Genomic DNA, 16,574 nt, shown 5'->3' on the forward strand with positions numbered 1-16,574 from the left:
TTTTCAGGGGTAGACTGGCTATGGCAGCCAAAACAGCCAAATACTCCATACAAACGTGAGTAGATCCTCAATTGCAATGCGGTTCTAGAAACGTAAAGCCTTTTACTTTCATATCACATAAAAACAATTTTACAAACGCTAAATATACACTAACTGTACACTGTTTTACCCTGCTTTATCACAGTTGCAGCAGTGTTTTTCCTGTGACAATACGTTTCTAGCGGCCTTCGAAAACATGCTAGACAGCTGATTAGCACAGGTGGTCCCTCTGTCATCCGTAAACACGCACTGTAACATGGATGTGTATCAATTATTGTTTCCCCCCTCGCTGATATGAAAGATAAGTATTATGCTAACAAAAAATGTACCGCAAGCGATGCGTGTTAATGTTCAGACTGAGCGTTAATTAAACTCCCCCGTACAGAAGACGCCTTTGTTCAATAAATTGACTAATGTAATATAACTGAGTCATGGTGGAGGGCTAGTGGCTCCCATACTGAAGCAGAAGGGGCAATGAGGAAGTCAATTGCTGGTGCGGTAAGTTTCACAAAAGCAAGTGAAATCTAAAGGAAAAAAATGTCTGGACACTTATAACATTACATTGACATAAAAACATAGATTTGGTACAAAATAAAAGTGAACCACCCATTTTAAGACTTTTGACATAATGATTTTGGAATGACAGTCACAGGTAAGAGGGTTTAAGGTCCGTTCAGGGTAACTCCTAATTAAACTACATTGGTGTCAGGAGTAGGATATCACATCCCTGACGAGTTTTAGGCACATTTCATTTTGGAGGCAAACTGCCATTTTTTTTTCCATATATAGCAGTCTACTAGCAAATCAGACCTATTCTTACTATATTGAACCACTTCAGCTTCTCAAGAGCTTGGATTCCACATTTAACACATCTCCCACTGCCATACAAATATTAAGACAGCTAAGAAAAACACATTTTCTTCAGGAAATGTAATCATTTGTGAATCGTAAACAGTCAAATAGATGGAATTTCCCGAATGACTTAATTTATGGCCAAACTCATTGAAATGATTGCTGTTGTAATGCCAAAGCCATCTCATTTGACTGGGAAATTATGAAATTATTTAACTGAGAGAAGTGGACATGCTAAACAAAACCTATGACATATGCGAAAGTGATCCTTTTTTTTTTTTTTTTTTTAACAAGTACATGAACATTTCAGTCATGATGTGTGATGAAGCCTGGTCTCTCTCTCTCAGATGTTATCCTGCTTTATATAGTTTGACAAATATAAGGCCCACACATGAACACTCCTAGAGCAGTATGCCGTTATTTACAAGATTACAAAAAAACTTTCCAAACGTTGACACTTTAAAAAATAAAATGTATTAGCATCTCTAATGTGTATAAATAAAAACATATGAAACAATGCATATACTTATAATGTAATGAGCTGAACAATGACTGGATTATATGTGATACAAAGGTCAAGGAGCAGTCTTGTTTGTTTTTTTGCCAGTGTATGTCTGTGAGAAAAAAACTAATGTACCTTAATCAAGCATTTCAAACTATGCATACCTATAAGTTGCAACTCTACATTCTGTCATAAGAATGAAACAAACAAGGAAAGGAGGGAAGTCAAGAACAGCAATAGGGGAAAACATGATGTTTTGCAATCCCTTTTGAGGAGTTTGCAAGACTGCTTAGCATCAATATATTGTTATGAAGTGTGTACTGGTTTTACTAACAATGTTGAGGCAAAAGCCACAACACAATACACACTGAACTGATCAATTTAAAGAGCGCACCTCAAAAGGACTTGATTTCACTTTAACGCATCAGGAGCTCCGCAGCTCCACAAATTCATTTAAAAGTGTCCTTTTTTATTAGCGGACCTGAAATCTTAGGGAACAAAAAACCTTCAGTTTTAATCCATGTATTAAAATGTTAAATAAAAAGGAGAATACAAATTCAACATATTCTAGAATTTCTCTGACCACTGTTTTGTTATTTTCTGTTTGTTGTTGGGTTCGCCATTCCCTGCAATGACTTCCCCGTTACTGGGCTAGAATACCAATGGGCCAGAGAATGGACGCTTTGTGGGGCCGGTGGAATTGGTCTAAAGGGTTCTACAGACAAAGGCAAAGAAAGGGACTACTCTTCCTCTGTCACCCAATTAGTTGTATTTTGGTCATGCTCTTAGCACTCAATGGTATTTAATGCGTCTTAGTGACAAAATATACAAAAAGGACAAATACTATTTCTGAAAGCTAGCCAAAACATTGTCCTAGTAGAAGGTGAGAATAATTTTCTATTGAAAAGCATCAGATTTGTAACAGACCATAAAATCGAAACTGTTGACGACTGGAGGCACTGCCCTACAAAACCACACAACCATGTGTGATACTGCCACAGAAGTCGGTTTGAAGTTACACTGTGTGGACTTATATGAAATTGGCCTCTCTCGTATAGTTACCCTCTGGTTTTCCTCCTAAATCGAAAAATATCACATCTGTAAAGGGGAACACAACATCCAAGACAACAACTGCTTCAAAGTTCAAAAACAGAGTGGGTAGAGGGGATAAAAAAAAAAGGTGTTGTGTCTGCTTTAATACGCAGGTATGTGTGACAGTAAAGGTGTTATCATTGGCACCCAAGGATCATGGCGACCTCATTCAGCCTTGTGGAATGAAGGAACTACGTAGTAATAGTTGAACAATGGTCTCTGCTCCAACCCCAAGTCTTTAGAAGAGTGCAAAGATCCCCTTATTTTTCATGTGTGTTTTAGCCCTGATATATCCACGTGTGCACGTCCTAAAACTCGGAAAACTCCTTAGCGCATTTTTCCGTTACGGAAACGCGGATCTCCTCCTCCTCGTAGTCGTCGAAGTTGCTCGTGTCGCCAGCGCCTCGACACTTTGGTATGAACGGGGCTTCCACCTGACAACACAGAGAGCAGGATAACCAGGAGCGGAGTTAGAGTGTGCCTTAAGAGGAGACCAAGCTAGTACTTCAATGAGATTCTAATACTGCAAGAATTTCCAGATGCCTAGGTAATACATCCTGTCAGCAAAATGCATTATGAAGTAATTCTAGTAAGTCAAATAGAAAACATTATGACACCATATAAAGACTGTTGTTGTAAGATGATAATACTCAGGAAAAGCACTACTGGACACTAATAAAATACAGAGGCCTTGCCTGAATACCTGTACTTGTGTTAGGATTTTTGGTGATGCAAAAATAAAGTTTTATAGAATGTGACATTTTAAAAATGTAGTGTACTTTAAATCCCAGGACGTCATATTCATTTCGGCGTTTCATTTAGAATTCACTGCACACTATTGAGGAAGAGAGTCAGTCCTTTCAGACCCACGTCTGTTTGACAACAGCTAATAATCAGAATAGGGGACATGCTCTGCAGAAATGTACGAATGGCGTGGAACAAGAGAGATTGTGCATGTAGATTACGCCTTCTCAGTATGGCTGAGTAGTAATGTTGATATTTGTTGCTGAAATAGTATCCAGTATGATTAATACACAGTATGTCGTGTTAGTAATTAGTAGGCAAGAATTTGGCCAATGTGTTTCATAAAAGTTAGGTGCTATAACGAGCAATTCAACTTCGCATTGATTGTCCTCATCCTCCGACACAGCCTTGTATGTACCTTCCTCTCGTAGATGGCAATCCAGTCCGTTGTAGCGAACCACTTGTGTCCTTTGATGTCGTTGACGCCATTCTTCAGGTTGCCATAGCGTTTGGTCAGGTCCACCTGCAGCAGGTTCCTCAGCAGGTCCTTCAGGTCAGAGCTGAAGTGGGATGGGAAGCGGACCTACAGGGACACACACACACACAGAGATTTGTCTAAATAGTCATGTATTGAGAAATGTTAATTTGCTCCTAGTTGGAACTGTATAGTAAGTGATTAAAGACAGAAGAGGCTAAGCCAAAAGCAAGCCAAGCATTCCTTGGGCAGTTAAAACCTACTGAGTTAAAATTACTCCATGAGAACATGACAGGTGTTAAAACTAGAGGTTAAATAGGTAGGCCATTTCAGACATGCTTAATGTAAAAATGGACTTGTCCATACCTTTCCAGACACAATCTTCTCATAGATCTGAATAGGCTGGTCAGCAAAGAAGGGAGGGTATCCAGCAGCCATCTCATATATAAGGACCCCCAGGGCCCACCAGTCCACTGCTTTGTTGTAGCCCTACACACAGCACAATGACAAATGTAGTTCACATACACATATGTCATCTAAATTCATGGCAACAAACTAATGTTCCATGTCTTCAAATGTAGTAATTTAATGCACTGTGTGTGTGTGTGTGTGTGTGTGTGTGTGTGTGAGAGAGAGAGACAAACAGGACTCTCACCTTGCTGAGGATGATCTCGGGCGCCAGGTACTCTGGAGTTCCACACAACGTCCAGGTTCTGCCTTTTACCCTCTTGGCAAATCCAAAGTCTGTCACCTGACCACCAAGAGCACGTACAGTCGGTAAAGCAACATAGCAGAGAAAACATAAACCATCATTTCTGCACAGCACTTTGAGATATCAGAAGGGCTTTAGAAATACATTTGATTTAACATTGCAGTATACGCCATAGGCAGTGATGTGTCACGCACAGTGCCCCAGTTGGGCCGGTGCTCACCGGTACACCGTACTGGCACCTCAAATGTTCTACTGCTTGAGAACAAGGATGCAAACTGGCGAGGGCCCAAAATGGTAACACAAAAATTCACTTGGATACATGAGAAATCTGTGTGAGGAGCAAGAAAATTGGCTTATTTTCAGATAATAACAAGTAATAAATACACATTTGAATAATCGCAACACTCCTAACTTTACAAACCACAATAGACAGAGAAAATTGTGTCCTGGGGTAGGGGGGAGTTGGGCTATTTGGTCTGGTTTAAGGTTGATCATGACAGGTAATGATAATCTGCCTCCCCAAATAGCTATCTAAAAATCTGTTTTACTTGCCAAATTCTGCTCTTGGTTTAGCTTTTCCAGGTTTCAGAATTCTCTTTTATTGATAGAACATAACATTTTGTTGGTTTAAGTCCACAACAATTCTTAAAAACACAGCAGGAGACCACATTTGAGGTCAAAAAATGTATTAATCTATGTGGGAGAGTGTAGTTGCCTTCAATTAAATTGTGCATCAGCAAGAGCCTATTGTGTTTGGCTAGTAGCAGTGTTTCTGTAGCGGTGTTTCATGTGAACCTGATTGGTACAAAGTTATCATATCATTCTGCCAGCCAGGTTAGCCTACTTTGCAGACAACATTTAATTGGGAAGGTTTTTTGGGGAAAAACTTTTAGAAATGTTTCAGCATACTAACTGGCTACACAACACACAGAAGTTTTACTACTTCAGGACGTTGCAGGAAATACATATCACTGATGCATTATTTTCAGGAATTATGAGTTCAATACCTTTAACTTCCTGTGTTCAGTCAATGATTTCAATATGAGACACAGACCCCTTCCCCTTTTTCTCTTCGGATCTACACGATTCACTTGGATGGGCTATTTTGAGATCAAAACAGTGATAATCGCCGAAAAGCGACAGTTTTGCATCCCTGTCAGTAGGCCTACCGACATCTCTTATGCAACCAACATTGGCTCTAAAATAAGAACCCTGGTGCTGTACAATGAAAATAATCTGGTCACGCATACCTGGATGTAGCCATGCTGATCGATTAGAAGGTTCTCAGGCTTCAGATCTCTGTAGATAAGGTCTAGTGAATGGAGGTACTCAAATGTCAGTACTATCTGGGCCGCGTAAAACCGTGCGTGGGGTTCACTGTGAAGGTAGGAGAATCTGTTTAACTGATCACGTAGTAAGAGCAAACATGTAATTGGAGTTGTAAATAACTACCAGCTATATGAGCACTGAATTTAAAATAAACACACACACCCCCCTCTGTATTTATTTGGACAATGAAGCAAAAACATTTAATGCACTTTATGTAGTCCCCCCCCCCCATTTGAAGGTGTCATAAGTGTTTGGATTTCTGTTGTAGTGTATTCTGTTGGTACAAAAGTTACGAAAGTTTACTATTTGGTCCCATATTCCCAGCATGCAATGACTACGTCAAGGTTGTGACTCTACAAACTTGTTTGATGCATTTGCAGGATTGTGTGGTAGGTAGCCTGGTGGGTAGGAGCGTTGGGCCGGTAACCAAAAGATTGCTGGATCGAAGCAACCGGCACCTCTCTGACTCAGAGGAGTTGGGTTAAATGCGGAAGACACATTTATGTTGAATACATTCTGTTGTACAACTGGTATCCCCTTTCCCTTTCTCAATAGAAATGAATGAGAAATAACGTATTGTGTCATTTTGGAGTCATTTTAATTGTAAATAAGAATAGAATATGTTTCTGAACACTTCTACAATACTGTGGATGCTACCATGATTACGGATAATCATTGCGTTACAGCCTTATTTAAAATAAACGTAACTCCAAAATAACACGTTATTTATAATTCATTTCTGTTGGGCACAAAATCATCTGAAACACAACCAAAACAAACTGAAAACGCATCCAACAACATTGTTGATTCACGTGATGTAGTCATTGCGTGCTGGGAATATGGGACCAAATACTCAACTTTTAAACTTTTAAAACGGAATTTTCTAAATACTTCCAACAACCTTCAAAATGGAGAGACTAGATACATAAAGTGCATTCAAGTCTAAATTGGGAAAACATATGTATGAAAATACCCTCAAATAAAAGGGGACATTCTGTACTGTCACCTCAGATAGAACTTTTGATCTGAAATCTAATTCTGGAGAACAAAGCCAAATTAAAATGTTGTAAATTCACTGTCCCCCCAAAAATACATAGATGAATGTAGGTATAAACAAAAAAAAGTTTCCCAAAAGAATTTATCAACAAATGGAAAATCTATAAACAACTTATAATCAACCAGATATTGTATTGATGAGCAGAACGTTCAGACAGACACTCACCTGAACCTTCCGATTCGTCTTAGATGTGAAAACATCTCTCCTCCTGGAACATACTCCATCACCATGTACAAATTGGAGTTGTCCTGTGGAGGGACACAGACCCGACATAAACAAATCCAGTCAGATACTGAGGAAACTGAATAATAAAAAGGCCTTATGTATGAAGCGTCTCATAGTGCTGGGATCAGCCCCCCCGCCCCCATTTAAATCAAATTCATTATGATCAAAAGGAAAAAACGAGCCCTAAATCAGCACTCCTAGTTTGAGACGCTTGATTCATAGCCTCTGATCTCAATGGCCAGATTAAAAACACTGTATGCAGAAGGGGGAAAAAATTAACTGTACCTTGAAGGCATAATCAAGTCTGACGAGGAAGGGAAAAGACACGGCCTGCAAGATTCTCTTCTCATTTAACGTGTGTTCTATTTGCTTGAGTTTCACCACCTACCAGACAAAGAAGTGATCATCAGACAACAGTCTTGACCGACAGTTCAATTACAGTTTAATAATGGCATGACAAAGTTGTAGAGGTTTTCTTTTTTGCGGGGGGGGGGGGCTCGCGAGATCAGGAGGCTTGTGTGGCTAGGACAGCTTTTAGATTACTGGAATGCAATCACATTTTTGTCACTTGCACCAAATACAACAGCTGTGGAGATGCTTACTTTACAAGCCCTTAACCAACAATGCAGTAAAAAAAAAAAAAAAAAAAAGTGTAATATTTGCTAAATAAAAAAATATGTTACAATAACGAGGCTATATACAGGGGGTACCGGTAGCGAGTCAATGTGTGGGGGTACAGGTTAGTCGAGGTAATTTGTACATAGGGTTAAAGTGACTATGCATATATAAACCGCGAGCAGCAGCAGTGTAAAAACAAAGGGGAGGGGGGCCTGACAATTTTTTGTCCCTTCCTCTGACACCGCCTAGTATATAGGTCCTGGGTGGCAGGAAGCTTTGCCCTAGTGATTGTACTGGGCCATACGCAATACCCTCTGTAACACCTTGGTCGGATGCCAACCAGTTGCCATACCAGGCGGTGATGCAACTGGTCAGGATGCTCTCGATGGTGCAGCCGTAGAACTTTGATGATCTGGGGACCCATGCCAAATCTTTTCAGTCTCCTGAGGGGGAAAAGGTGTTGTCATGCCCTCTTCACGACTGTCTTGGTATGTTTGGGCCAGGATAGTTTGTGGATGATGTGGACACCAAGGAGCTTGAAACTCTCGACCCGCTCCACTACAGCCCCGTCAATGTTCAGCCCTCATTTACCGGTAGTCCACTATCAGCTCCTTTGTCTTGCTCACATTGAGGGAGAGGTTGGAAAGAGACTATGGTATTATAATCCAGACACTAACAGATCCGATCATATCCGTGCATGTGATGGGAGGAACCGGCCGGTACTAACATTTTTACAATCATACTTGTGTTATGCCACCAGATAACATCTACAGCAGTGGTATTCAAAGTTGGGGGTCGCAACCTTGCAGTGGCGTTGCACAATAAAAAATGACAAATATTTGAGTACATGTTATTGTATGGAACAAGTCACAACATACATTTGAGAAAGAGAATTAAAATAAATACATTTACTCAATAAAACATGTATTTGTTTTCTTTTAGTTTTGATAAGAGATGAAAATGTAATGAATTAAAAAGGTACTTGTTGATGTAAAAATCGAAATGTACCGATTTTTAAGGTCGTGTCATTAGATTTGGGTTGGGGTCGCAAGAACTTCTGGGGGGGGATGGGTTCCCCAGAACTTCTGGCGGAAAAAAAAAAAAATGGGTCCCGCTGGAAAAGTTTGAATACGACTGATCTACAGTGTTATTTAATTCTTGACCCATTTTTTGTTAGATATTATTTTATTGGAGAGTGGAATTGCACATTATCCTTACTGTATTTTTGATGCTTTATTTAGACGGGTACAAACAGCTGGGAGGAGAGTAAGGAGGTAGAACCCAGGGGTTGAACCCAGGTCTTCGGTGGGGAGGCATGCATGTGCTTGCTGCCTGGAGTGATACCCACTCAACCAAGGCTTTGCACTTGTTGCCCCGTTTGATGCCCTAAAATAGCATCTCTTCATCCTCTTCCCATAGCAAATAGCAAGGCGATACATTGCCCTGTCAGCTCATACATGGGTTACCCGTCCTTGAAAAGGCCAGCTGTTTTCCACTGGGCACCAACCTTTTGCTTGTCCAGTATTTTCATGGCGAAGAACTGCTCTGTTCCTTTATGTTTGACCAGCATGACTCTTCCAAACGAGCCTGTACCCAGGGTCTTTAGCCTGTCAAAGTCATCTAGGCCCGTCGTGCTCTAGAATGGGGGTCACACAAAACACAGGGTGTGGATTACCTAATGGATATACCACAGCAGCAGTCCCAGGTTTTACTCAGTTCAACTTAGATATTCCCCACATCCACGTCTCCTTTTCTATACACATTGGTGAAGGACTTTGGACCTTCTCCCCAATTCGGTTGGGAAGAAGGCAAAGAGATGGGATGTGAGGAATCACAGAAAGAATAAATGAGCCCTGGATTTGTAGCTCCAACCTTAAGAGCATTGAAAACATCTCACCTGTGGTGGACATTCCCATTTCCGTAAGAAGTCTTCTTTGGCTTTGGCTAGGAACTCTTTCACTGTATGGAAGAAAGATATACACAGGCACAATTAGCTAACAGGAAGGAATTGTCTGTCAACGCATGATGCATTCCTATTTATTGACCTGGGATTTGATTTGCATGGCGTGGGCAACAAAGTACAAAGGAAATCTTAATGGAATCTGATGTGGAAATTCTTGAACAGTGACCGGGTATCAATTGTAACAAAATCATTATGAAATGGAATTCAATTGAGACAAAGACTGGTAAGGTCTAACTAACCAAACTCCTATCTGCATTTTACATCCACAAAAGGGGGGGGGGGTGACAACATCAAAACGTTTTTTTCTAGTGATACATTTAAAAAAAACACACCAACCAAGACAGACTGCCTAAGTAAGAAGTGATGCCAAGAGCTCCATTTGTATTTTTATAAATAGATAGGGGGATGTACGAATTCACTAAGACAGGTGAAGAGGCTGGGCTCTCTCAGAGCATGCAGAACTCTTGTGCATCACTTTCTTTCTGCACTGACTGTGCATTAGGGCCCAATACTGTTCACGGGAAGGCTTTAACACTCAGAGTATTATATACAGAATTGTTTTGACGAACAAGGACAAACCAAAACAAATGGAAGAACACAGCAGACATGAGATATCCAGAATGACAGAATGCAGATGACAAAAACACAGAGGTTTAGGTAATGGTTTTGGCAGAACCTAGAGGCATATACTGAACCACTACTACAAGCCAAGCTTGGGTTCATTTACAATCGAATCAACGCGTGCAAGGTTTCGGACTTCTGTCATTTTGGGAATCTAGTGGAAGAATGGGCATACCAAATGTCTCTATAGATCACCCAAGGATTTGCAGGAACAATGTGGAAGGGATGATGTGGAAGAAAGAGAGAGAGAGAGAGAGAGAGTGCATGAATCTAACAAGTATATCAGATCAACAAACATGGACCACATGCAGTGAAGAACAATAGAAGATGACAACGAAGGAAAGAAAAAGACAATATTAGAGACAGAGTTGTCATTCTTCTGGAATTCAGTTTAGCAAAGAAACACAAGATGACTAATTACAATGTTTGTTAATGACTCCTGTGGGTAAGAAAGTTTAAACAGACATGACTAGGATGGCAAATTATGTACAAATACAAAGATGTAGCAAACAGAAAAAGGCTCCAATAATCGTGCAGTTCTTTTGATATAGGCTACAGTGTGTTGAACCACTAAAAATCCCACATTACCCTGGCCTGACAAGTAGACTATGCTGTATATGATAAAATATATATTTTAAAAATGAACACATTTACATAAGTATTCAGACCCTTTACTGAGTACATTGTTGAAGCACCTTTGGCAACGGTTACAGCCTCAAGTCTTCTTGGCACACCTGTACCCAGGGAGTTTCCCCCCATTCTTCTCTGCAGTTCCTCTCAAGCTCTGTCAGATTGGATGGGGAGCGTTGCTGCACAGCTATTTTCAGGCCTCTCCAGAGACTTGTCCCAAAGCCACTCCTGAGTTGTCTTGGCTGTGTGCTTAGGGTCTTTGTCCTGTTGGAAGGTGAACCTTTGCCACCCCAGTCGGAGGTCCTGAGTGCTCTGGAGCAGGTTTTCATCAAGGACCTCTCTGTACATCATTCCCTCGATCCTGACTTGTCTCCCAGTCACTTCCGCTGAAAAACTTTTGGTACCCTTCCACAGATCTGTGGCTCGACATAATCCTGTCTCTGAGCTATACGGACAATTCCTTCGACCTCATGGCTTGGTTTTTGCTCTGACATGCACTGTCAACTGTGGGACCTTATATAGACAGGTGTGCGCTTTTCCAAATAATGTCCAATCAAATAAATTTTCCACAGGTAGACTCCAATCAAGTTGTAGAAACATCTCATGGATGACCAATGGAAACTGGATGCACCTGAGCTCAATTTCAAGTCTCATAGCAATGGGTCTGAATACTTATGTAAATAAGGTGTTTTTTTATTTTTAATATATTTGAAAAATTCTACAAAACCTGTTTTCACTTTGTCATTATGAGGTAGTGTGTTTGAATTGAGGATTTTTTTATTTGTTTAATACATTTTAGAATAAGGCTGTATAGTAACAAAATCTGGAAAAAGTCAAGGGGTCTCAATACTTTCCGAATGCACTGTATGACCACCTAGCTAATGTAAATGTTTACATAATCAGAGCTGGTTAACTGTACTGAATGTGATCACTTTTAAAGTCATAAGCTAGGTGTCCATTGTACAGTAGAATAATATACACCTCAGTACAGTTTTTAGAGATGAGCACCACTAAGTTCATATTTTTAGAACATGGTTGGCTAATGCAAGATTTTCCTTTTTTTTTATGTGCCTAACATGTTTAACAACATGGAAGGTTGATATGGAACAGTGAAACAAGGCTCAGAATTCAGTGTCAGAATTAGCCTACCTCCCTACCTCCTTCCCTCCCTGTCAACTGAGAGCCAAACAAAGAGCTATTATCAGGAACCAGGTTGCCAGACCTGTAAACAGCAACAGGGCAGACAAATCTGTAGCAGCAGCAGTTGAGGGCACTGTGGCTTAGACAGGTTTAACACCAGAAGGTTGAGAGACTGGGGCTCATGTTATGTCAAAACAGACAGGAAAACAAGACAGCACAGCACAGGCTTTTGGTTGCACTGATCAGATCAAAGAACACTGCTTGCTTCCTGAAACTGGAAAGATACCTGTGGCTGGCCAGGTTCCTGTGCCTCTGCCTGGTCTCTTCCAACACGTCAGTAAATGTCATATGAACAGATTAACAGCATTGTAAAGTGACAACTTTTAAATGACCTAGATACATTACTACCTTCCATAAATGTTCAAATTTGTCCATACATTTTATCAAAAGTGAAGTAGATGGAACAGCATATACGCACACTCACAAGCCAGTGGCATTTCCCAAACTAACTTGCGTAAGATTAGTTTGCAAGCAGTTCACACACATTCAGATCTGGACACAAACCAATGCGTCAATATTCCTGACTGTATAGGACTTCATGGGGAAACATTTCAAATTGTATCAAGTCATGCAGTGCATTGATTATCAGTATACATATGTCAAAGTGTACCACTGCAAATTAATACAGTCCCAGGGCTAGTTGCGTCAAAGCTTGTAATTCCCCTTATCCTCTTACGAAGGTCTAGTGACAAGCTGTCCCAGTCAATGACAAACGGTGCTGTATGTGTGTGCAAGTAGAACTGCACATCACTAAGATTAAACAGACTCTAAACCAAAATGACTTGTGAGATAAATCACTTGGGAAGGTTGCATTACGGGCCTGGTTTTATGAATGGCAAGTGGGCATTTGTCATTTCTTCACCATATTTGGTCACTGTTTAGAGGAGCGCTAGAGAGTACTGTAGAGGGAAAGCTGTGTATATATATATATATACAGCGCCTCAAGACTGATGTGGAGGCAGTCTGATAATTGAAACCCCATACTTATTAAACGACTTATCCTTAGGTGTGATTAATCTAACATGACAATTGTAAATAGTTTAGGAGTGAAGTGAACTTCTGGTTGCTAACGATCTATCACACTTGTAAGATTACAAATTAGCTAGCTAAAACAACTCGAATCTACAAACGCAATGTCAAAACAACAGGCCTCATAGGCTATGAGACCAACACACTTCAGATAGTCTAGACTTTGCTATGCTACAGTACCGTAGCTGGCATTGAACATTACTCTGGCTTGGTGATGTCTCACGGGCCTGGCGGTGGCTCACTAACGGTAATATACAGCTAGCTCTCACTGACGTTAGCTAGGTAGACAACATCATAGCGAAAGTGCTAAAACAACCCGCTAGCTAGCTAATGTTAATGGATAGCTAGGCCTCTGGACCAGGTTGTAACTATTTAGTTACGCATCCCTTGTACTGGTGATCTAGCTGGGATTAATGCACAAACCAATTACTATAAATGATCGTCGACAGCAAAATATAGGGGCGAGGGTGTAATTCATGTAAATGTTTACAACATCAGGGATACATTTGCGTGTGCGCCCTCCCGATGTAGTCCATTTAAAAATAAAAATAAAAGTAAAACGTGACAATGTTCGCATTCTAACTGGGTAGTTATCTAACTTTAGCTAGTATAGATAATGCTACACGACCGCCCCAACTCACCGCTCTCCAGCTCGTTGCCTTTCTTGGCGGTAGCAGCGTTTCCCATCTTATGGAAGACACGGCGATCGCTCAGACTGCGGGAGATGGCGGTAGCTAGCTACAGCTGTTGTTGAGTGGCGTTCCCCTTGTAGGCAAAATCGTTAATTTGGAACAATATAGAGAAATTCAATTGATAACGTTACAGGCAAATATGAAAGAAGGAGCCCAAATCCCTGTTCACCACCCCCCTTCTTTAGATACTCCCCTTCCTGGCTCTTCTATATCTCGCTGACATGCAGCTAGCGGTCACTGCTCTCACACTCCCCCAAGCGTTCACTGTTGATTGCTTGGTCAAAGACTTTCTATATGTGAAGAGATGGGATATCGCACTCAATCTGTTTCCGCCTTTACTAAAGGCTTAAATTAGAGGCTTGTGAGTTGGTCCAGGGGAGAACGACTGCCCCCTCTTACTGAAGCCACAGAAATTCAAGGCCGAAACGGTACTACAGGCATCGTTTGCAGGAAACAGTATCTCCCATTATAGTGAATGTAAAAATGGCATTCTCAATCTTCGTGTAAATACAAAAATACACCAGATGTATGTCCGTGAACTGATTATAAAATAAATCTCACACAGAAGACGTTATAACGATAATTAAGTTGCTAATGGCAGCTTGCAGTACCCTGGTCTGACTTCAACATCACCTTCAACATTGCTCTAATTAATAAGGGTTCAACCACCCACTTGGTGGGAATTGTAACTTTTCTAAATTATTAAATTATCTTTGGTTACGTGGCTCATATAGCAAGGGCCGCCACAGTATGATCAAATACAGCTAACCCTTTAGCTAAATAGTTGTGGTAACTACAATACATGGGCAAAAGTATGTGGACACCTACTTGTCGAACATCTCATTCCAAAATCATGGGCAATATTATGGAATTGGTCCCCCCTTTTTTGCTATAACAGCCTCCACTCTTCTGGGAAGGCTTGCCCCTAGATGTTGGAACATTGCTGCGGGGACTTGCTTCCATTCATTCACTACAGTCCCGGGTTCGAATCCAGCCCGTATCAAGTCCAATAGGGCAGCGCACAATTGGCCCAGCGTCGTCCAGGTTTGGCAAGGATAGGCCGTCATTGTAAATAACAATTTGTTTTTATCTGACTTGTCTAGTTAAATAAAGGTTTTAAAAAAATACCTTTGTGAGGTCGCCCACTGATGTTGGGCAATTAGGCCTGGCTCACAGTCAGCACTCCAATTCATCCCAAAGGTGTTCGATGGGGTTGAGGTCAGGGCTCTGTGCAGGCCAGCCAAATTCTTCCACACCAATCTCAACAAACCATTTCTGTATGGACCTTGCTTGGTGCACAGGGGCATTGTCATGTTAAAACAGGAAAGGGCCTTCCCCAAACTGTTGCCACAAAGTTGGAAGCACAGCATTGCCTAAAATGTAATTGTATGTTATAGCGTTAAGATATCCCTTCACTGGAACTAAAGGGCCTAGCCCGAACCATGAAAAACAGCCCCAGACCATTATTCCTCCTCCACCAAACAGTTGGCACTATGCATTGGGGCAGGTAGCGATCTCCTGGCATCTACCAAACCCAGATCCGTCTGTCGGATTGCCAGATGGTGAAGCGTGATTCATCACTCCAGAGAATGGATTTTCACTGCTACGGATTCCAATGGAGACAAGCTTTACATCACTTCAGCCAATGCTTGACATTGCACATTGTGATTTTAGGCTTGTGTGCGGCTGCTCGGGCCATGGAAATCCATTTCATGAAGACCCCAATGAACAGTTATTGTGCTGACGTTGCTTCCAGAGGCAGCTTAGAACTCGGTAGTGAGTGTTGCAACTGAGGGCAGACGATTTTCACTTGGTGGTCACGTTCTGTGTGCTTGTGTGGCCTGCCATTTTGCGGGTGAGCCGTTGTGGCTCCTAATTATTGTCACTTCAAAATAACAGCACTTACAGTTGACGGGGCAGCTCTAGCAGGGCAGAAATTTGACGAACTGACCAGTTGGAAAGGTGGCATCCGATGACGGTGCCACTTTGAAAGTCACTGAGCTCTTCAGTAAGGTCATTTTTGCATATACAGAAAATATTCACTGTATTGGAAATACATTCTATATAACAAAAAGTATTCCGATCTGACCATGATAAAGATCTGAGAAAGAGTAAAAATGTTGCAAAATAACTCACTCTTCAGTCTCCATTGACTTGCAATGGATTTGATTATACTGCATATACTTTATGGGAGTGTGTGAGAGAGAGTGTGTGGATTTCTTTATTTGTTGGTCTGCATACCAACAAATATTAAGATCTGATCATTTGAACATGTATTCAAATGTGTAAATGCATCCAAAGACTAAATATAGTACCATACAGAAAGGGATGTATTTCACAAACAACATTGAGTTGATCATATAGGTAACAATACTATACATTTTAAACAGTTTCATTCTGAAAAAAAAAAAGAAACCTGCACACCGCTCTTGATAGTATCACTGCTCTTTAATAAGCTTTGTTTCAAAATAGATATGGTACCAGCCAAAGGTTTGTACACACATACTCATTCAAGGGTTTTTCTTTATTTGAACTATTTTCTACATTTTAGAATAATAGTGAAGATATTAGACCAGTGGAAATCTGTCCTTTGGTCTGATGAGTCCAAATTTGAGATTTTTGGTCTTTGTGAGAGGCAGAGTAGGTGAATGGATAATCTCTGCATGTGTAGTTCCCACCGTGAAGCATGGAGGAGGAGGTGTAATGGTGTGGGGGTGCTTTGCTGGTGACACTTTTGGTAATTTATTTAGAATTCAAGGCACACTTAACCAGCATGGCTACCACAGCATTCTGC

At 40.9% G+C, this 16,574-nt stretch overlaps 1 protein-coding gene across 1 annotated transcript; it reads right to left on the minus strand.

Moving 5' to 3' along the window:
- Positions 1-1,346: 1,346 nt before the first annotated feature.
- Positions 1,347-14,030, minus strand: prkacbb (protein kinase, cAMP-dependent, catalytic, beta b). The gene is made up of 10 exons (XM_035788320.2): positions 13,730-14,030; positions 9,543-9,604; positions 9,153-9,281; positions 7,313-7,411; positions 6,968-7,050; positions 5,667-5,793; positions 4,360-4,455; positions 4,071-4,193; positions 3,648-3,812; positions 1,347-2,919 (listed from the first exon to the last, which is right to left on the minus strand). Exons 1-10 carry the CDS (start codon positions 13,773-13,775, stop codon positions 2,794-2,796), a joined length of 1,056 nt encoding a protein of 351 aa, XP_035644213.1. The 5' UTR covers positions 13,776-14,030; the 3' UTR covers positions 1,347-2,793.
- Between the last annotated feature and the right edge of the window lie 2,544 nt (positions 14,031-16,574).

The sequence above is a fragment of the Oncorhynchus keta genome, chromosome 15 (assembly GCF_023373465.1).
Source record: "Oncorhynchus keta strain PuntledgeMale-10-30-2019 chromosome 15, Oket_V2, whole genome shotgun sequence".
In the NCBI taxonomy this organism is placed as follows: Eukaryota; Metazoa; Chordata; class Actinopteri; order Salmoniformes; family Salmonidae; genus Oncorhynchus; species Oncorhynchus keta.